Consider the following 21,230-nt stretch of genomic DNA (forward strand, 5'->3'; position numbering starts at 1 on the left):
AGACATCATGGGAAGCCAGGGAGATAAAGAGGAGAGGGGAACAAGTTTCGGCAGAGAGATGTAGACAGTGGACTCCTGCAGAATGCTGATGTACCAAATACCATTTAGATATTGTCATCATCTACAAACGGAGGTCCTGAGGTGGCAGCGGAGTGATGGCAGTCAAAGCGGGGGTCAGTGTCATCAATCTTGACTTCCTGCTCACTCTCATGGCAACCAAGCATTACATCGAAGCATCTGAATTGATCCCACCACTGCTGGAGTCTAAACTTGCATGGTTTGCACCAAGGCCATGATGAAACGACACCTCCATCCATTGAGTCTGCGCATGTTCTGGATGGCACATCCTAATTCAGCTCGCTATGTTGATGGAAATTTCAGAAGGAAAATGCATGCTCATGATTTGCGGAGCTATTTCCCATGGAGTCCAGTAGAGGGCAGAGCCTCAGTGAGAAAAAACAGTAAAATTGTGGGATGTAACGCCAAAACATAGTAACAGAGACAGAATGGAGTCGTGAAGGAAAAAAAATTCTATCTTTATTTGAAAGTCCCAAATAAAGTGCAAAATACACATAAATGATTTCAAATATATAGGCCTAACACTATATATTGTTTAATGCAACTGTATCATCGGTTATATTAAATGCTGCCTTCTCAGAATTCCTTGTGGCAGAAATGATACGCACAGGGGAAGTACTACAGCAATACCATGCAAGTCCTCAATTAAGTCAACTCAATACGGATATCTAGTAGATTTTCTAATTAACAAATTATTATGGACTAACAATAATAGCACTTTGTTGTCTTTGCCATCATATAATTTTCAGTTTTCAGAAGGATTGTGGTGTTTTCTTCCCCATCATGTTCTTTTTTGTATTTTTCTCTGGTTTCAGTAAGATAACATAACATTTTGGAGCAAAAATACAAATGAGCAGTCCAAAACTGGAGGCCAGGATAGCAAATATCTCCACAGCAACACTGAACTTCCCAGGGGAGCTGACATATGCTGGAATAAAGGTGACCCATACTGCACAGAATATCAGCATGCTAAAAGTGATAAATTTGGCTTCATTGAAATTATCAGGGAGTTTTCGAGCCAGAAAAGCGAGAATAAAACATAACATGGCCAGAAGACCTACATATCCAAGAACAGCCCAAAAGCCTACAGCTGAACCCAGAGCACACACTAAAATGATTCTGTCCTTAAACTGTTTAAAGTTCTTGAATGGAAAAGGAGGTGAAATTGTTAACCAGAGGATACATATGATAACTTGGATAAGAGTGAAACCCAGGACACTGAGCCTCTGCTGTGCAGGCCCAAACCATTTCATCACATTACTACCCGGAAGTGTTGCCCTGAAGGCCATTAACACCACTATAGTTTTCCCCAGAACACATGAGATACAGAGGACAAAGGTGATGCCAAATGCTGTGTGTCGCAGCATGCAGGACCACTCAGAGGGCCGGCCGATGAAGGTCAGAGAACACAGGAAACACAGAGTCAAGGAGAAAAGCAAAAGGAAGCTCAGCTCAGAGTTGTTGGCTCTGACAACAGGAGTTTTCCTGTATGTGAAGAAAATGAATGCCACAACAGCAGTGATGCATGTTCCCAACAAGGACGCTGCAGTGAGCAGTGCTCCCATTATCTCTTTATATGATAGAAACTCTACCTCCTTCTTTACACAGGCATCTCTTCTTTCATTTGACCAGAACTCAGGGTGGCATCTCACACAGGTGATAGAATCTGAAAAAGAATATAAAAGTAGTTGTGAGGCTTGCTGAGTGTGTTTGCCTCTGGATTTGTCTTAAGGTTCCATCTGTTTTACGCATGCAAGAACAACGCTACATGATTACCAGATAATAAATGTATAACCTTAAAACAGTTACATGATACCATCATTAATCATTTGGATGTTTCATTTCAAGCATTGTAGTTAGTAGGTATTTTTCATTAATATTCTAATTCTTAATAACCGAGCATTCTCTCTCTCTCTCTCTCTCTCTCTCTCTCTCTCTCTCTATATATATATATATATATATATATATACAGTACAGGCCAAAAGTTTGGACACACCTTCTCATTCAATGCGTTTTCTTTATTTTCATGACTATTTACATTTTAGATTCTCCCTGAAGGCATCAAAACTATGAATGAACACATGTGGAGTTATGTACTTAACAAAAAAAGGTGAAATAACTGAAAACATGTTTTATATTCTAGTTTCTTCAAAATAGCCACCCTTTGCTCTGATTACTGCTTTGCACACTCTTGGCATTCTCTCCATGAGCTTCAAGAGGTAGTCACCTGAAATGGTTTCCACTTCACAGGTGTGCCTTATCAGGGTTAATTAGTGGAATTTCTTGCTTTATCAATGGGGTTGGGACCATCAGTTGTGTTGTGCAGAAGTCAGGTTAATACACAGCCGACAGCCCTATTGGACAACTGTTAAAATTCATATTATGGCAAGAACCAATCAGCTAACTAAAGAAAAACGAGTGGCCATCATTACTTTAAGAAATGAAGGTCAGTCAGTCCGGAAAATTGCAAAAACTTTAAATGTGTCCCCAAGTGGAGTCGCAAAAACCATCAAGCGCTACAATGAAACTGGCACACATGAGGACCGACCCAGGAAAGGAAGACCAAGAGTCACCTCTGCTTCTGAGGATAAGTTCATCCGAGTCACCAGCCTCAGAAATCGCAAGTTAACAGCAGCTCAGATCAGAGACCAGATGAATGCCACACAGAGTTCTAGCAGCAGACCCATCTCTAGAACAACTGTTAAGAGGAGACTGCGCGAATCAGGCCTTCATGGTCAAATAGCTGCTAGCAAACCACTGCTAAGGAGAGGCAACAAGCAGAAGAGATTTGTTTGGGCCAAGAAACACAAGGAATGGACATTAGACCAGTGGAAATCTGTGCTTTGGTCTGATGAGTCCAAATTTGAGATCTTTGGTTCCAACCGCCGTGTCTTTGTGAGACGCAGAAAAGGTGAACGGATGGATTCCACATGCCTGGTTCCCACTGTGAAGCATGGAGGAGGAGGTGTGATGGTGTGGGGGTGTTTTGCTGGTGACACTGTTGGGGATTTATTCAAAATTGAAGGCACACTGAACCAGCATGGCTACCACAGCATCCTGCAGCGACATGCCATCCTATCCGGTTTGCGTTTAGTTGGACGATCATTTATTTTTCAACAGGACAATGACCCCAAACACACCTCCAGGCTGTGTAAGGGCTATTTGACCAAGAAGGAGAGTGATGGAGTGCTGCGGCAGATGACCTGGCCTCCACAGTCACCGGACCTGAACCCAATCGAGATGGTTTGGGGTGAGCTGGACCGAAGAGTGAAGGCAAAGGTGCCAACAAGTGCTAAACACCTCTGGGAACTCCTTCAAGACTGTTGGAAAACCATTTCAGGTGACTACCTCTTGAAGCTCATGGAGAGAAGTGTGCAAAGCCAAGAGTGTGCAAAGCAGTAATCAGAGCAAAGGGTGGCTATTTTGAAGAAACTAGAATATAAAACATGTTTTCAGTTATTTCACCTTTTTTTGTTAAGTACATAACTCCACATGTGTTCATTCATAGTTTTGATGCCTTCAGTGAGAATCTACAATGTAAATAGTCATGAAAATAAAGAAAACGCATTGAATGAGAAGGTGTGTCCAAACTTTTGGCCTGTACTGTATATGTATATGTATATATTCATTCATTCTAAACTTGAAAATATCTGCATGGCCAGGTACCACTAGGAAAAGGACAAATATACTATGGGCCTTTTTTTGTAATTTGAGTGAGCTGACCCATACTGGCCATTTTCTATAACTTTTGCACACATTATTATTTTGCAACACCTGTAATGTTGCTTATTTCTCCCTCTGCACATCTTAAGCAGTCATAGCAGCAGACAGGCTTTCCTTTCTGGAGAACCTTGCGAGTTCCTGGACGACACTTCTTACTGCAAACTGACACAGGCACCTGCAAATACAAATTGATTATGAGAAAATATACATTCACTTTGACAAGATGTTTTGTAAGCCTTCACTATTAACTTTGGTGCATCAAAATCGAACATATGATCTAATAACATAAAGTTATAGCAAAATATGAATATGAAATAGGCTGGACCTAGTCATGACAGTAAGCAAATCATAGCTTACCTGTTGTGAGTTGTTTGCCCAAATTAAGGACTTATTTTGCAGATTCAGCTGTTTGTCTGCAGGTAAAGATGCATCATAAAGACCAACTGTGACAAAGTCCACAATGCCATTTTCTGTTGGCTGCCAGTTTATAATTTCATACTTTGCTGCTGGGTCTCCATTCTCATTAAAGTAAACTTCCTCTCCTTCCTTTGTTTTGAAATGAACCCTTTTTATGTGCTGTAAAATCTGCGAAGATGTACATCAATGTAAATCATTATCTGACACAATTTTGTAGGCATATTGGCTCAACACCATGACAAACAGACTGCAAAAATATTTGTTTGGAGTTTAAAATGGTATCCCTGTTAATATGAATTCATATAAAAGCTATAATTTAAGTCTGTTGTTCAACTCACCGTATATGGATCTAGCTGCATCTTGTTACATGTTTTATTACAGCTGAGCATACTATGAAGTGCATGGGCCACAGCATACACTCCTTTATAGACATTGTTAAAGATAGGCATGAGTGACATATCAGTGAAGCTGTTCTGCACTCCAGTCAGATCCTCATGTCCAGTACATTCTCTCTGATTCTCTGTGGACAATTTTGACTGCTTGAACTTACAGTTGAATAATGCCTCCCAAAACTCTGTAAATAGTTCATTACCAGATGAATTAAGAGGCTTCACATCCAACATGAACTCTCTCATGCCACTGACATGTGCTTTGGGGATGGACAGGCCTATAGCACCATCCAGAATGTGATGCTTATCCATGGCTGCAGTTTGGGAATCAAAGATCCAGCCCTCACTACCGACCCACTGGTACCTAGTCAAGTTGTGGTGAGACATCTTGTGTATTAGTATATCAAAATCCAGGTTTGAGAGGAAAGCAACAATCACCTTGGAAGTGGAAGCTTTGATAATGTCAACTATCTTTTGTATTTTGTCTGGTGGATCTGTCCGAAAGAAAGACACAGAGTACTCCAGACAGATGCCCAGCTGCTGGGCTGTTTCTGTAAATGTGGCCATGCCCTTGTTCCCATAATCATCATTAGTTCTCACAGCCCCAACCCAAGTCCAACCAAAGTGCTTGACCAACTGTGCCAGGGCTCTGCTCTGGTAGTAGTCACTGGGTATTGTCCTGAGGAAGGATGGATACTTAGTTTTATCACTGAGACAAGCACAAGTGGCAAAGTGGCTGATCTAGAAGAAAAAAAGAAGTGGTAGCCCAAGATAAAGATGTAAAATTTAAAGTGTTTATAGAGTGTACTAAAAGTATTTTAAAACTCATTTTGCAATGGCAAACTGGAATAATTACAGTATATTTATTTGTTTTTTTACAAACAGAAATTAATTTTTCTGAGTCTTACCCACCATTGGGATATGAAAAGGTCCGATGACAGTTGCCATAGCCATGCAAAGAGAGGAAGGGGCCTCTCCCATAATGGCCTGCACTTGGGCTGGTCTGGTACAAGGTGCCTGGGATGGTCCAAATAAAACCTCATTACCATTAGCCAAAGCCAGTGTAACTCTCACACTTCTGGCAATTGAGGCACAGGCATCATAGAATTGATAGCCCAGAGAGATTCCAGGCAGCAGGTCTGTTCTGTTATTAATCTCCTCTATGGCAAAGAGCATAGCCTGGGTATACTGGAAACCTCTGAAATTCAAACTTCATGCAGACAGTTATAGGTAATATTTTTGAAGTTATACTTGAAATAGAATAAATTACATGCCAAATTAAAGTTGTTCATGCTATTGATACAAAGAAAATGGAATATTTGTTATTATAATACTTTGTTTTACTTAGATATTAAAAATCGAAATACATTTTTACAGTAAAATTTACCCCATGCATTGCAGTGGAGGTGGTTTGTGCATGTAGGTGTCCTTTCTTTCTTTCCAGCTGCCATGAAAAGAGAAGATTCCCCCCAAAATAATTTCCCCATTCTTAAATAACTGGGGGTTCTCAGGATCCCCTCTTCGCCTGCACACCAGCTCCTCAGCCTTAGAGAACGATGCCACCAGCAACAGCTGTAAAAGTGCCCACCCCTGCTCTGGCCAGCTCTGTGTGGGAGTCATACTGCCTCAGACAGCTAAACCACTGGGTGGCATCAAATGTACTTTGATGTAAATTCAGAGCTTGCACTGGTATTTATACATTTTGGAGCAGCATGTGTAATAAGAATAGAGCCGCAATGTTTTCTTTCTCTGTAAAATTACAAGGCGGGGCAAGAGGAAGGATGTTCTCACACAGAAAAAAATGTTTGGGGTCTTAGCACACACATTTAATGTATTAAAACTTCTTCCAGTGCCCAAGACATTTTGCCTACATCTCTGTTTAATCATTTCATGAGCTTTGTTGGTCTTTGTGTGCTCTGTGTAATTGATAACCCTCAGATATCTGTGTATGCCCCTGCTTATTAAAATAAAGCTTTTGTTGACCACATTATTCTGATCGCCAACATAGGTATCTTTGAGTCAGCCCTGCAGAGATCCACCTTTTTTCCGGATGACTGAAGTTTGTCAGTTGCCGTTGGCAATTATGCCTCCTCAACTGAAAATCGGTCTTATGGTGATCCCCAAGGTCCGGTCCTTGGTCCTAATCCATTTGCCTCTTATCTTCTTTCCTTTCGACATATAAGTAATTTGAAATTTAAGTTTTGTCACTGCTTCTCAGATGATATTCATCGATATATTTTATTTAAACAGTGGTATAATTTAATGCAAGGTAACAATACTCTGTTACAGTACTCAATTCTTTTTTGGGACTATCTGTACTTTTCTTGTATTTTAATATCTCTGTCAATTTAAGGCACCAGGGAATAGTTGAACTGCAATCTGTTGTGCTTGTAGGCTATTTCTTGGAAGGTGAAATGCAATATATTTTGGTGTTTCAGAGCCACCTTAACACAAAAGTATTGACTTTTTAATTGATAGCATTGAACCAATTGCCTGGTTGAACTAGTTTCAGTAACCACTGGATGGATGGCATATGGAACATCTTATAGACAATGCACTGGTTAAGGATGATCCATAATGAGATCCAAAATGGGTCTGAACTCTCCAGTCTTCTTAGGAACCAGGAAGTACGCTGAGTAAAAACCTTCTGTTTGTTGTGAGCGAGGACTACAGACAGTCTGTTTATGTAACAGGCCCTGAGTCTCTGCTAAGAGGTAAGCTACCTCCTCCTGGGAGGATAGATTCACTTCCTTGATGTCCATGAACGGGGGAGGAACATGGCAGAACTGGAGAGAATAGCCCATTCTCAGCATCCCATCCATCCATTCTGTTAATGCACACTTGCATCACCACGAGCAGCAGCTAAAAAGCTGTGAAATCCTGTCTTAACCCTTTCCACCACAACACCCTTAATGACGGCAGGTTGGCTCATAGAGGGCCAACATGGGAAGGGACACGGGTGGTGAGGCTGGTAAACACACCACCAGCTGACCATGAAAAATGAAGCAGCTAAAAGTGTGTCACTTTTTTAATCTCTTTTTTATGATTATTAAAGAAATATATATGTTTATTCTTTCTGAATGTTATTAAGGGCTGCTATATTGATCAGCACCTGACAGTGTGTCACTGTGTTTAATCCCCTTTTCTCTTAAAGAGATTGGGAGGGGAAAAATTCACACGTGTTTCCTTAATTAATGCCACTGCATACCGGAATTCTCCAGTTTTTCAAACATTTAGTGTATTTTCTACCACTTTAACATTTGTTGTGGTAGTAGTGGTCACCTACAATTCATCACCCCTGTATTTATTTTTGTAATTATTGCATTTTTTCTGTGTTTTGTAGAACCGAAATTATTTGTGCAATATGAATGTGTATTTTATTTATTTTATTTGTGGTGTGGTCATATATTGTTCTGTATTACGTTATAGAGCAGAGTTATCCACATAGGTGTAATACTTGATGTGGTCCTATCTGTGCATGTATTAACCTGCCGGATCTTCATGTGTTAGCATATCACTGTTTTGACTGGTGAAGCTGAGCTGGTGAGTTACGAGATGTGGATACAAAGTGATTGCTACCTGTGTTTTATACCACAATTATGTTCATGTATGCAGATTATATAGTGGATAATATGTCCATGTCATTAATGTTGCGTTTTGTTTTGTATTTGTGTCGTTTCAGTTGATTACCTGGCGAACGACATGGTTACTGTACAGGTGCTAGTTTAGTTAGCATAGCATGCACAGTGTATGTGTTAATGCATGTGTGAAATAAAACTTATGGAAGACAGCAATCAAGTTGTCCGAGCTTGAGTGAGACACTGTTTAATCAGTTAAGAACACACCCTTTACGGTGGAAGTAATTGAATTAAGGTACTTAGTTTAATAAAACCGTACAGTAATCAACACTAAGCCAGCCCCATGACGGAGAAGCAGAGGCCGGATAGTGTCAAACACAAGAAGCTAGCGTGGAGACGAGGCCCGGCGGAGCGTCCCGACCAATCAACAACGCTTCGGACTCCAATCAAGCCATCATCAAAGTCATCGTTTGGTCAGTGGCTGTGCTTTGGGTGACTTTCTTTGTGACTGTTTTGCGCGATGGCAAAGGATAAGCCGGTCACCGCAAATAAACTGTGTTAGCTTGTTACCTAGCTGCTAGGCTAACCGGAAGTAAGTCTACCGCCATTTTGGGTCGGGACGGCACTACCGGAAGTACGTCATCAAACCAACGAGTACAACAAAGAGGGGCGCCGGGAACATCAGTATGGCTGACTGTGGGGAGTTAAAGAAAAAGAGATCCTATGCACAAGGGGTTTTCAATAGGAGGGCCAATGCTATTCATTTTAACATTGACCTTTTAACTGAACACGACCTAATATCTGAACTGAAGGCACTCAAGCACAGTTATGAAGAGATCTGTAATATCAGTTTTGATTACATTGCTGCTATGGAAGAGGAGGATGCTAATGGATTTGCAGCAGATGTAGCTGATGTGAGTAAAAGGCTGCACAATTGCCGCACAAAGTATCAGGACACAGAGGTGAAGCTCAAAAAGACATTGTGGTCCCGCCGTGCATCGGATCAGTTTGACGGTCTATTGGATGATCTCAAGGATGTGTTTAGTCAGGCCGAGGTGCTCCAGAAGCGTGACATAACCCATGAACAGTATGATTCGATGCGCACTGCATTGGAAAGCAGAGTAGAAGCACTGGAGGAGTTCGTGCGGGTCTGGGACCGCTACATCCCGGAAAAGGAGGTGAATGTCATGCGGGCTTGCCTCAAAGAAAAAAATGACTATAGTCGCACTGACTAACCACATGCCCAAAAGTAGAAGGTCAGCGGATGGCGACCTCAGTATCCTGGCAAGCAGTGAAGAGGACAAGGGGGACTTTGACAGCGGAGGTGACGGTAAAGGCAGTGTGGACGATGGAGGAATGATCACCGCTGATAAACCCAGTGGACCCTCTGACGGTGGTGGGGACAGTGGCACGGCACATGATGATGGTGCGCAAAGTGCGGGTGTGGGCCCGGCCACCAACCAAACCGGTGCAGTGAATGGCAGCGCACCGGATGGTGATGTGGACCGACCTGTACTCCGAGCTGGAGTACAAGGCACGGGCGCCCCGTCGGGGTCTCCCCAAGTGCCACCACGGAGACACCCACCACGTTGGCCCATGAGCCTAACGTTCGAACCTGGCTTCTCCAGCACACCACAGCAGCAAGGAGTGCATGCTGTGCTACCAGATAGCGGTGGTGCAAGAGCGCGTCTGCCACCTCCCAGGGGACAATCGGGCCAAGGATTGTGCTCGCACCCCTAAGCCTACCGAAATTCTCTGGGGACAGGAGGAGCTATTGGTGCTGGAAGAGTAATTGGGGGACCCTTCAGGCATTAGCAGAACCCACAGGCTCCCCGGAGTGTAGGCTCTTTCATCTGCTGGACAGTATTGATGACGCGGTGAAACGCAACCTCAGGCTGTCTCATTGCCATACTGCGGACGAAGTTTTCCGGGTTTTGGAGGATTGTTATGGGGACATGTCGCAAATAGCAGATGACATCATACTGGAGCTACAGGAATTACCAGCTGTGCGCAACAACCAACCAAGGGAGGCATTGCAGTTGATCCAAGCGGTGAAAAGGGCTCTGCTGGACCTTATAGACCTGGGTTGTGAGGACGCCATAAAAAAACAGTTGGTGATCCGGTCACTTGAGAGTAAGCTGCCGCACAGTATGAAGGAGAGGTGGCTTTTGTACCGGTGCAAGGCAGGCATCAACGTCAACCCCCGTAACAAGTTTGACAAACTATGGCAGTTCCTGAGAGATCAGAAGACGGTTCTGGTGCAACTGGAGCAGTTACAATCCACCCGACGGCCGAACTCCGACAGAGCGGGTGAACCGAGCCCCCGCGAGAAGCCAAAGGAAAGGCCGGGGGACCGAAAGCAGGAGAAGCGTTCATCTACCAAGGCCACGGCAAGCAAGGCGAGAGGAGATTCACTGCGAGAGCCTTGCGGCACATGTGGTGAAGAGGGACATACTGGACGTTTATACCACTGCAAGACATTTAAGAAGGCCAACCCGTCAGAGCGGAGGGCTCAAGTAAAAAAGGCAAAAGCTTGCCCCAAATGCCTGGATCTCCATGGGAGTGACGGCCCGTGCAATAAAAACTTTTTGTGTTGCAATGGCGAATGCAAAAGAGGTGACGCCCCTCCAGACCACCATTTCTTCCTGTGCTTTAAATCACCCACCAAAAAGGACAATGCCAGAGGGGAGACCAAGGGGGAGAAGAGGAGAGAACCCTGTGGCCCGACCAAAGAACAAGAGGCTTTGTTTGCCAGTCTAGGTCTTACCCCGGAGCAGCTGGAAGCTGTTCGTAAGGCCTGCACGAATAAAGTGTCTTCTACAGTTGGGCAAGGGTCTGGTGAACGAGAGTGGACCGAAGGATCACCCGGTCCTCATGATGTTGGTGGACGTCACGACCAGGAGGGGAGACTGGGTCAGAGCGCTAATTAATTTAGCCTCGGACACCAACTATATCACTCACCAAGCAGCAGAGAGTCTTGGATTGACGGGCGAACCAATCACACTGGTTGTATATGGTGTGGTTGGTATGAAAGCGAGAGTAGAGACGAAGAGGTACTTCATGAACATAAAAGTAGCCACCAAGAAGGGAACTTGGCGACTCCATGAGATGATCTGCTATGGACTGGAGGAGATTGCCAGAATGGACCATGCAGTGGACTCGGAGCGCCTGGAGAAGTTCTTCCCAGGTGTTGTCAAGCCGGGGGAGCTAATCCACCCAAAGAAGGTTGAGCTACTTATAAGCACGTGGGAAAGGCCGGGAAGGCCGCCTTGCTCCCCAGCGGATGATGAAGTGTGGCAACCTGGTCTTGTGGGACAGCCCGCTTGGCAAAACTGTCAGTGGCGTGCACCCAGACCTGTTCGAGAACATTGAGGTGACTGCACGTCACTGGTCGACTCACTTTGCTTGCTCCATGAGGGCGGAATCCAGGAAAGTCGAGGTTCTCCATAACTGCCCGGAGCTAAAGAGCAGCGTGGAAGTCGGAACCACGGCTGCGTGCAATGCTGAGATTGTCAAGTGGCTGCAGTGGGACAGCATTGGTGCCGCTTGCGACCCTGTGTGTGGTGGATGCCGTTGTGGAAAGTGCGCCCCTGGGGGGAAGGAGATGTCTCTCGCTGATGAGAGAGAGCTAGAGATCATCAGGGGAGGACTGACCTTCAAGTTGAGCGACGACCACAGCGACAAACCCCACTGGGATGCCAGATACCCCTGGAAGGAGGACCCTGCTACCCTGCCCAACAACCGCAAAGCTGTTGAGGCAACGTTCTTGAAAGTGGCGAAGCGCCTCGAGAGGGATCCGATGTGGAAGGAGGCCTACGCGAGGCAGGTGCACGACATGGTTGCCAGGGGGGCCGCGGTCAAGCTTTCCAGGGCTGTCATGGACAGTTGGAACGGAGCTGTGTGGTGGGTGAACCATCTGACAGCACCCAACCCACACTTTGTCTCCACTCCGGTGAGACTGGTCTGAGACAGCAGCCAGGAATTCAGGGGTGTCAGCCTGAATGGCATCCTGCTGAAGGGCCCAGATGTCTTGAACCCCATCCGGGCGGTGCTGCTCCATTTCCGAGAGGGGGAGCACGTGGCGATAGGAAATGTGTCCAAAATGTATAACTCTGTGTGGTTGGAGGATCAGGAGGTGCACGTCCATCGCTTCCTGTGGAGAGACTCTCTGGCAGATGACATTGATGACTACGCCATGGTACGTGTGAACATGGGCGATAAGCTGGCCGGTTGTATCACCCAGGTGGCCATGAGGGAGACCGCCCATCTACCACAGTTCGCCAACAAAGTGGAAGAGAGACATGTCATCGAAGACAACGCTTACATAGACGACATCCTGGTGTCCCACAACGACCCCCAAAGACTGAGGGAGATCCTTATGGGGGTTGAGGCCATTCTTGCAACTGGTGGGTTTCACCTCAAGCCTTGGGTGCGGTCTGGCCAAAGTGGGAGGCAAGGCGTTGTTCCCACTACGCCGGAGACTATTGTGTTGCCCAACCAACTACGGGAAGGGGACAACAAGGCCCTGGTAGTGGGTTACCACATGGGGGAAAACAAGCTTTTCCTTATGGTGGCCGTTAACTTCTCCGCAAGGAAGAAAATGATGTGCACCGAGCTCCACCTCACCGTGGAGGATATAGAGGAGAAGTAGCTGGGCTTTATGACCCCCTTGATCTGGTGACACCCCTGAAACAGAAGGGTGTCATTCTTGTCAGGAGGGCCTTTCAGGAGGCCGGGACATTGACAAAGGAAATATGGGACAAGCCACTGTCTGGTGAGCTACATGGGAAGGCGATTGAGCTCTTCAAAGAGTATGCCCGGCTGAGTACCATCACTTTCCCCAGGAGTATTACACCCTCCGGCTGGGTGGGTAAACCCTGGGGGATCACATATTCCGACAGAAGCTGTGACTCTTACGGGGCGGTACTCTACCTGCGCTGGGAGACGTCAGGAGGTGTTGTAACACGGCTCGTGGAGTCAAAGGCTAAATTGACTCCCCTCGACCACAAGTGCGACGCAGTTAAAGCGGAGGTCTGCGGAGCTGTCTTTGCCGCCCGCTTGAAGGGGTACATACTGAAGCATGGGCGGTTGGAGGTGGAAAGGTGGTACCACTTTGTCAATAGCCAAACTGTGTTGGGTGCCATCCAACGGGAAAAGCTACGGGTTCCAAACCTTCTTTGCTAACCGTGTTGGTGAGATCCAGAAGGCCGGGCCTGTGACCGACTGGTGGTGGGTGCCCAGTCAGTACAACGTGGCCGATCTAGTCACTAGAGAGTGTTCCCCTGAACAGCTTGACGGTGACTCCCTGAGGCAGAGAGGTCCCGAGTTCCTGAACAGATCGGTGATGGAGTGGCTCATGAAGTCTGCGGCAGAGGTGGCCTCCGGTACCAGGGAGGTCGTGAGTAAGCTCCAGAGGAAAGCTTTCTCCGCCATCATTACAAGAGCTCAGGCAAAGAGGTTGTCTACCCCAGGAGGTCCTAGTGGTGTCGGTGTCATGGTCGGGGACGGTGCTACTACAGGGCCTTCTCTGGTTGATAATATGGGATCCTCGCCAAGTGCTGCTATGAGGACTTCTTCGACAGCATCTAACGTCCATAGCACGAAGACGCTTTGGGGTTCGGCTCTTGTAGATCAGGTGGATCTTTTGAGGTTCAGTACACTAACCAAGCTCTGTGGGGCTGTGGGATACGTCCGCAGAGCCGTGCGCTCCTGGTTACTCGACAGAAGTCGAACCGGCAAGGGAGAACAGTGGGAGGCAGTGCTCACATTCCAGGAGTGTAAGGAAGCATTCCAGGACTTGTGCCTCGCTGCCCAAACAGGTGTGTCCTTCCCCACGACGACACTCAACCATCTGGTTGTAAACAAGGACGATGTGATAGGCCTCTTGTTGTGCCACGGCCGGATCCAGTCCATTGATGAGGAGAGACCTGGGGTACCGCTGATCCCCTACAAGGAGCGGATCAGCACCCTCCCTGCCGAAGAAGCCCACCCTGCCAACCATGAAGGCGTTTCTGGCACCCTTCTTCGGATGAGAAAAAGAGCCTGGGTAGTGCAAGGCCCTAGAGTCGCCCGTAAAGTAATTGACGCATGTACATTGCCGGAGGTGCAGTGCCAGGTTATGCACTCAAGTGATGAGCGGTCTCCCCCTTGTACACACCAGGCCAGCAGCTCCTTTTGAGTACACGACGCTGGACCTGTTCGGCCCGTACACAGTCAGGGACGTGGTGAGGCGGTGGACGAAAAAGAAGGTCTGGGGGGGGTGGTCTTTAGTTGTGTGGCCTCAAGAGTTATCCATGCAGACTTGGTGGAAGACCTATTGACTGAGGGCTTTCTCAAAACATATCAGTGATTCACCGCCCTGAGAGGCCATCCCAAAAAGCTCTGGTCTGACATAAGGACCAATTTCGTGGGTGCAAGACCAGCACTGGAGGACCTCTACAGCTTCCTAGAGGGCATCATCAACAAGAAGGAAGTCCAGATGAAAGCGGCTGTGGCTGGGACTGACTGGGCGTGGGGGTTTAGCCCAGCAGATTCGCCGCATCGAAATGGGGCAGCGGAAGCAGCTGTCCACGTGTTGAAGAGATCATTGAGCAGCATTGGTGAGGAGGGTGACCTGACCACTCTGGAGTTCCAAACCCTCCTCTACCTGGCTGCCAACCTTTCCAATGAGAGGCCGATCGGTGCCAGAGCTCAGGTTCAGAAGGAGACTGTGGACGTTGTGACACCGAACTCATTGCTGTTGGGTTGGACGGGGGCCAAGAGGTGACATCCAGGGTTTTGAATTCCCTGCTTACCCGTTCAGTCAACTACGAGCAGTCCAGGTGGGGGTGGACAAGTTCTGGAGACATTGGAGCCAGTTGGCAGGACCTCACCTGTTCGTTCGGCAAAAGTGGCATGCCCCGGCCAGGAACGTTTCCGTTGGAGACCTGGTCTGGGTGGCGGACCAAAACGCCCTCCGGGGTCGATTCAGACTGGGTCGTGTTGAGGAGGCCTGCCCAGATGACAAGGGCATTGTCCGGGACTTCAAGGTGAGGACTTGTCATAGTCTTCCCATCGGCCTGTCCCGGGCAAGGAAGGACAAGAAAACAATGTCCCTCCACCATCCTCCACAGGGACGTTAGGAGGCTGGTGGTGTTGCTGCCAGTAGATGAACAGGAGGGGGCTTCGCTTGCTCCACTGGGTACCTAAGAAGTGCTAAAACTGTGGATGCTTGTATGCGGATACTTAGGCCAAGACTGTTTCAGTATTCAGTTATATACTGTCTCTTTGATTTCGTTACCTGTGGGTTTTGCATGTTCCGTGTATCATTTTGTACTAATATGGTTATTGTGTGGCCTACTTGGTCAAGGACAAGTAGCCCAAGTGGGAGTTGTGTGGAATTCTCCAATTTTCCCAAATATTTTAGTGTATTTTCTACCACTTTAACATTTGTTGTGGTAGTAGTGGTCACCTACAATTCATCACCCCTGTATTTATTTTGGTAATTATTGCATCTTTTCTGTGTTTTGTAGAACCGAAATTATTTGTGCAATATGAATGTGTACGGGGGTATTTTATTTATTTTATATGTGGTGTGGTCATATATTGTTCTGTATTACGTTATAGAGTGGAGTTATCCATATAGGTGTGATACGTGATGTGGTCCCATCTGCGCATGTATTAACCTGCCGGATCTTCATGTGTTAACATATCACTGTTTTGACTGGTGAAGCTGAGCTGGTGAATTACGAGATGTTTATACAAAGTGATTACTACCTGTGTTAAATACCATAATTATGTTCATGTATGCGGATTATATAGTGGATAATATGTCCGTGTCATTAATGTTGTGTTTTGTTTTGTATTTGTGTCGTTTCAGTTGATTACCTGGCGAACGACACGGTTACTGTACAGGTGCTAGTTTAGTTAGCATAGCACGGTGTATGTGTTAATGCATGTGTGAAATAAAACTTATGGAAGACAGTAATCGAGTTGTCCGAGCTTGAGTGAGACACTGTTTAATCAACACACCCTTTACGGTGCGAGTTATTGAATTAAGGTAGTTAGTTTAACAAAACCGTACTCTGTGTGTGTGTGTGTGTGTGTGTGTGTGTGTGGTGTGTGTGTGTGTGTGTGTGTGTGTGTGGGTTTGGCACTGGGCAGGCATGGAAGGTCATATGAAAATAACCCTTCCAGTCAAATTCAATGAGACATCATGGGAAGCCAGGGAGGTAAAGAGGAGAGGGGAACAAGTTTTGGCAGAGAGATGTAGACAGTGGACTCCTGCAGAATGCTGATGTACCAGAAACCAATTAGATGTTGTCATCATCTACAAACGGAGGTCCTGAGGTGGCAGTGGAGTGATGGCAGTCAAAGCGGGGGTCAGTGTCATCAATCTTGACTTCCTGCTCACTCTCATGGCAACCAAGCATTACATCGAAGCATCTGAATTGATCCCACCACTGCTGGGGTCTAAACTTGCATGGTCTGCACCAAGGCCATGATGAAACGACACCTCCATCCATTGAGTCTGCACATATTCTGGATGGCACATCCTAATTCAGCTCGCTATGTTGATGGAAATTTCAGAAGGAAAATGCATGCTCATGATTTGCGGAGCTATTTCCCATGGAGTCCAGTAGAGGGCAGAGCCTCAGTGAGAAAAAACAGTAAAATTGTGGGATGTAACGCCAAAACATAGTAACAGAGACAGAATGGAGTCGTGAAGGAAAAAAAATTCTATCTTTATTTGAAAGTCCCAAATAAAGTGCAAAATACACATAAATGATTTCAAATATATAGGCCTAACACTATATATTGTTTAATGCAACTGTATCATCAGTTATATTAAATGCTGCCTTCTCAGAATTCCTTGTGGCAGATGAAATGATACGCACAGGGGAAGTACTACAGCCATACCATGCAAGTCCTCAATTAAGTCAACTCAATACGGATATCTAGTAGACTTTCTAATTAACAAATTATTATGGACTAACAATAATAGCACTTTGTTGTCTTTGCCATCATATAATTTTCAGTTTTCAGAAGGATTGTGGTGTTTTCTTCCCCATCATGTTCTTTTTTGTATTTTTCTCTGGTTTCAGTAAGATAACATAACATTTTGGAACAAAAATACAAATGAGCAGTCCAAAACTGGAGGCCAGAATAGCAAATATCTCCACAGCAACACTGAACTTCCCAGGGGAGCTGACATATGCTGGAATAAAGGTGATCCATACTGCACAGAATATCAGCATGCTAAAAGTGATAAATTTGGCTTCATTGAAATTATCAGGGAGTTTTCGGGCCAGAAAAGCAAGAATAAAACATAACATGGCCAGAAGACCTACATAGCCAAGAACAGCCCAAAAGCCTACAGCTGAACCCAGAGCGCACTCTAATATGATTCTGTCCTTAAACTGTTTAAAGTTCTTGAATGGAAAAGGAGGTGAAATTGTTAACCAGAGGATACATATGATAACTTGTATAAGAGTGAAAACCAGAACACTGAGCCTCTGCTGTGCAGGCCCAAACCATTTCATCACATTACTACCCGGAAGTGTTGCCCTGAAGGCCATTAACACCACTATAGTTTTCCCCAGAACACATGAGATACAGAGGACAAAGGTGATGCCAAATGCTGTGTGTCGCAGCATGCAGGACCACTCAGAGGGCCGGCCGATGAAGGTCAGAGAACACAGGAAACACAGAGTCAAGGAGAAGAGCAGCAGGAAGCTCAGCTCAGAGTTGTTGGCTCTGACAACAGGAGTTTTCCTGTATCTGAAGAAAATGAATGCCACAACAGCAGTGATGCATGTTCCGAGTATGGACGCTGCAGTGAGCAGTGCTCCCATTATCTCTTTATATGATAGAAATTCTACCTCCTTCTTTACACAGGCATCTCTTCTCTCATTTGACCAGAACTCAGGGTGGCATCGCACACAGGTGATAGAATCTGAAAAATAATATAAAAGTAGTTGTAAGGCTTGCTGAGTGCGTTTCCCTTTGGTTTTGTCTTAAGGTTGCATCTGTTTTACGCGTGCAAGAACAATACTACATAATATTAACTATACTATAATAAATGTATAACCTTAAAACAGTTACATGATACCATCATTAATCATTTGGATGTTTTATTTCAAGCATCATAGTTAGTAGGTATTTTTCATTAATATTCTACTTCTTAATAACCAAGCATTATTATTATTTGAGTTAGCTGACCCATACTGGTCATTTTTCTATAACTTTTGTACACATTATTATTTTGTAACACCTGTACTGTTGCTTATTTCTCCCTCTACACATGTTAAACAGTCATAGCAGCAGACAGGCTTTCCTTTCTGGAGAACCTTGCGAGTTCCTGGAGGACACTTCTTACTGCAAACTGACACAGGCACCTGCAAACACAAATTGATTATGAGAAAATATACATACATTCACTTTGACAAGATGTTTTTGTAAGCCTTCACTATTAATTTAAAATTATGATCTAATAACAATAAGTTATAGCAAAATATGAATATGAAATAGGCTGGACCTAGTCATGACAGTGATCAAATCATAGCTCACCTGTCGTGAGTTGTTTGCCCAAATTAAAGACTTATTTTGCAGATTCAGCTGTTTGTCTGCAGGTAAAGATGCATCATAAAAACCAACTGTGACAAAGTCCACAATGCCATTTTCTGTCGGCTGCCAGTTTATAATTTCATACTTTGCTGCTGGGTCTCCATTCTCATTAAAGTAAACTTCCTCTCCTTCCTTTGTTTTGAAGTGAACCCTTTTTATGTGATGTAAAATCTGCGAAGATGTGCATCAATGTAGATATTATCTGACACAATTTTGTAGGCATATTGGCTCAACATTATGACTGACAGACTGCAAAAAAATATTTGTTTGGAGTTTAAAATGTTATCCCTGTTAATATGAATTCATATAAAAGCTACAATTCAAGTCTTTGTTGTTCAACTCACCGTATATGGATCTAGCTGCATCTTGTTACATGTTTTATTACAGCTGAGCATACTATGAAGTGCGTGGGCCACAGCATACACTCCTTTATAGACATTGTTAAAAATCGGCATGAGTGACATATCAGTGAAGCTGTTCTGCACTCCAGTCAGATCCTCATGTCCAGTACATTCTCTCTGATTCTCTGTGGACAATTTTGACTGCTTGAACTTACAGCTGAATAATGTCTCCCAAAACTCTGTAAATAGTTCATTACCAGATGAATTGAGAGGCTTCACATCCAATATAAACTCTCTCATGCCACTGACATGTGCTTTGGGGATGGACAGGCCTATGGCACCATCCAGAATGTGATGCTTATCTATGGCTACAGTTCGGGGATCAAAGATCCAGCCCTCACTACCGACCCACTGGTACCTAGTCAAGTTGTGGTGAGACATCTCGTATATTAGAATATAAAAATCCAGGTTTGAGAGGAAAGCAACAATCACCTTGGAAGTGGAAGCTTTGATAATGTCAACTATCTTTTGTATTTTGTCTGGTGGATCTGTTCTAAAGAAAGACACAGAGTACTCCAGACAGATGCCCAGCTGCTGGGCTGTTTCTGTAAATGTGGCCATGCCCTTGTTCCCATAATCATCATTAGTTCTCACAGCCCCAACCCAAGTCCAACCAAAGTGCTTGACCAACTGTGCCAGGGCTCTGCTCTGGTAGTAGTCACTGGGTATTGTCCTGAGGAAGGATGGATACTTGGTTTTATCACTGAGACAAGCACAAGTGGCAAAGTGGCTGATCTAGCAGAAAAAAAGAAGTGGTAGCCCAAGATAAGATGTAAAATTTAAAGTGTTTATAGAATGAACTCAAATTATTTTAAAACTCATTTTGCAATGGCAAACTGGAATAATTACAGTATATTTATTTGTTTTTTTACAAACAGAAATTAATTTTTCTGAGTCTTACCCACCATTGGGATATGAAAAGGTCCGATGACAGTTGCCATAGCCATGCAAAGCGAGGAAGGGGCCTCTCCCATAATGGCCTGCACTTGGGCTGGTCTGATACAAGGTGCCTGGGATGGTCCAAATAAAACCTCATTACCATTAGCCAAAGCCAGGGTAAATCTCACACTTCTGGCAATTGAGGCACAGGCATCATAGAATTGATAGCCCAGAGAGATTCCAGGCAGCAGGTCTGTACTGTTATTAATCTCCTCTATGGCAAAGAGCATAGCCTGGGTATACTGGAAACCTCTGAAATTCAAACTTCATGCAGACCGTTATAGTTAACATTTTTGAAGTTATACTTGAAATAGAATAAATTACATGCCAAATTAAAGTTGTTCATGGTATTAATACAAACAAAAGGGAATATTTGTTATTGTAATACTTTGTTTTACTTAATCGAAATACATTTTTACAGTATAATTTACCCTGTGCATTGCAGTGGAGGTGGTTTGTGCATGTAGGTGTCCTTTCTTTCTTTCCAGCTGCCATGAAAAGAGAAGATTCCCCCCAAAATAATTTCCCCATTCTTAAATAACTGGGGGTTCTCAGGATCCCCTCTTCGCCTGCACACCAGCTCCTCAGCCTGAGAGAACAATGCCACCAGCAACAGCTGTAAAAGTGCCCAACCCATGCTCCGGCCAGCTCTGTGTGGGAGTCATACTATCTTAGAGAGCTTAACCACTAAGTGGCATCAAATGTACTTTGATGTAAATTCAGAGCTTGCACTGGTATTTATACATTTTGGAGCAGCATGTGTAATAAGAATAGAGCCGCAATGTTTTCTTTCTCTGTAAAATTACAAGGCGGGGCAAAAGGAAGGATGTTCCCACACAGAAAAAATGTTTGAGGCCTTTGCACACACATTTATTGCATTAAAACTTCTTCCAGTGCCCAAGAGATTTTACCTACATCTCTGTTTAATCATTTCATGAGCTTTGTTGGTCTTTGTGTGCTCTGTGTAAGTGATAACCCTCAGATATCTGTGTATGTCCCTGCTTATTAAAATAAAGCTTTTGTTGACCACATTATTCTGATCGCCAACGTAGGTATCTTTGAGTCAGCCCTGCAGAGATCCACCTTTTTTTCTGGATGAT

The 21,230-nt window shown here is 44.7% G+C and overlaps 2 protein-coding genes across 2 annotated transcripts; both read right to left on the bottom strand.

The window, feature by feature from the left end:
- Nucleotides 1–830: 830 nt before the first annotated feature.
- LOC117260046 (extracellular calcium-sensing receptor-like) lies at nucleotides 831–5,783 on the bottom strand. The gene is made up of 6 exons (XM_078167041.1): nucleotides 5,520–5,783; nucleotides 4,833–5,348; nucleotides 4,557–4,790; nucleotides 4,159–4,386; nucleotides 3,853–3,976; nucleotides 831–1,744 (listed from the first exon to the last, which is right to left on the bottom strand). The coding sequence occupies exons 1-6, from the start codon at nucleotides 5,781–5,783 to the stop codon at nucleotides 831–833; spliced, it is 2,280 nt and encodes a 759-aa protein (XP_078023167.1).
- Nucleotides 5,784–17,205: 11,422 nt separating this feature from the next.
- LOC117260040 (extracellular calcium-sensing receptor-like) lies at nucleotides 17,206–20,755 on the bottom strand. The gene is made up of 6 exons (XM_033631908.2): nucleotides 20,562–20,755; nucleotides 20,097–20,394; nucleotides 19,135–19,926; nucleotides 18,734–18,961; nucleotides 18,438–18,561; nucleotides 17,206–18,119 (listed from the first exon to the last, which is right to left on the bottom strand). The coding sequence occupies exons 1-6, from the start codon at nucleotides 20,591–20,593 to the stop codon at nucleotides 17,206–17,208; spliced, it is 2,388 nt and encodes a 795-aa protein (XP_033487799.2). The 5' UTR covers nucleotides 20,594–20,755.
- Nucleotides 20,756–21,230: the final 475 nt, after the last annotated feature.

Source organism: Epinephelus lanceolatus, chromosome 4 (genome assembly GCF_041903045.1).
Source record: "Epinephelus lanceolatus isolate andai-2023 chromosome 4, ASM4190304v1, whole genome shotgun sequence".
In the NCBI taxonomy this organism is placed as follows: domain Eukaryota; kingdom Metazoa; phylum Chordata; class Actinopteri; order Perciformes; family Serranidae; genus Epinephelus; species Epinephelus lanceolatus.

Excerpts from the sequence above, each read along its gene's own strand:
- LOC117260046 (XM_078167041.1), bottom strand. The coding sequence starts at position 5,783 with ATGCTCTTTGCCATAGAGGAGATTAATAACAGAACAGACCTGCTGCCT. Across the intron at positions 5,349-5,519 it reads GACCTTTTCATATCCCAATG|ATCAGCCACTTTGCCACTTG; the intron begins GTGGGTAAGACT and ends TTTTTCTTCTAG. Across the intron at positions 4,791-4,832 it reads TGAGAGAGTTCATGTTGGAT|TTTTGGGAGGCATTATTCAA; the intron begins GTGAAGCCTCTT and ends CTATTTACAGAG.
- LOC117260040 (XM_033631908.2), bottom strand. The coding sequence starts at position 20,593 with ATGCACAAACCACCTCCACTGCAATGCACAGG. Across the intron at positions 19,927-20,096 it reads GACCTTTTCATATCCCAATG|ATCAGCCACTTTGCCACTTG; the intron begins GTGGGTAAGACT and ends TTTTTCTGCTAG. Across the intron at positions 18,962-19,134 it reads TGCAGCTAGATCCATATACG|ATTTTACATCACATAAAAAG; the intron begins GTGAGTTGAACA and ends ACATCTTCGCAG.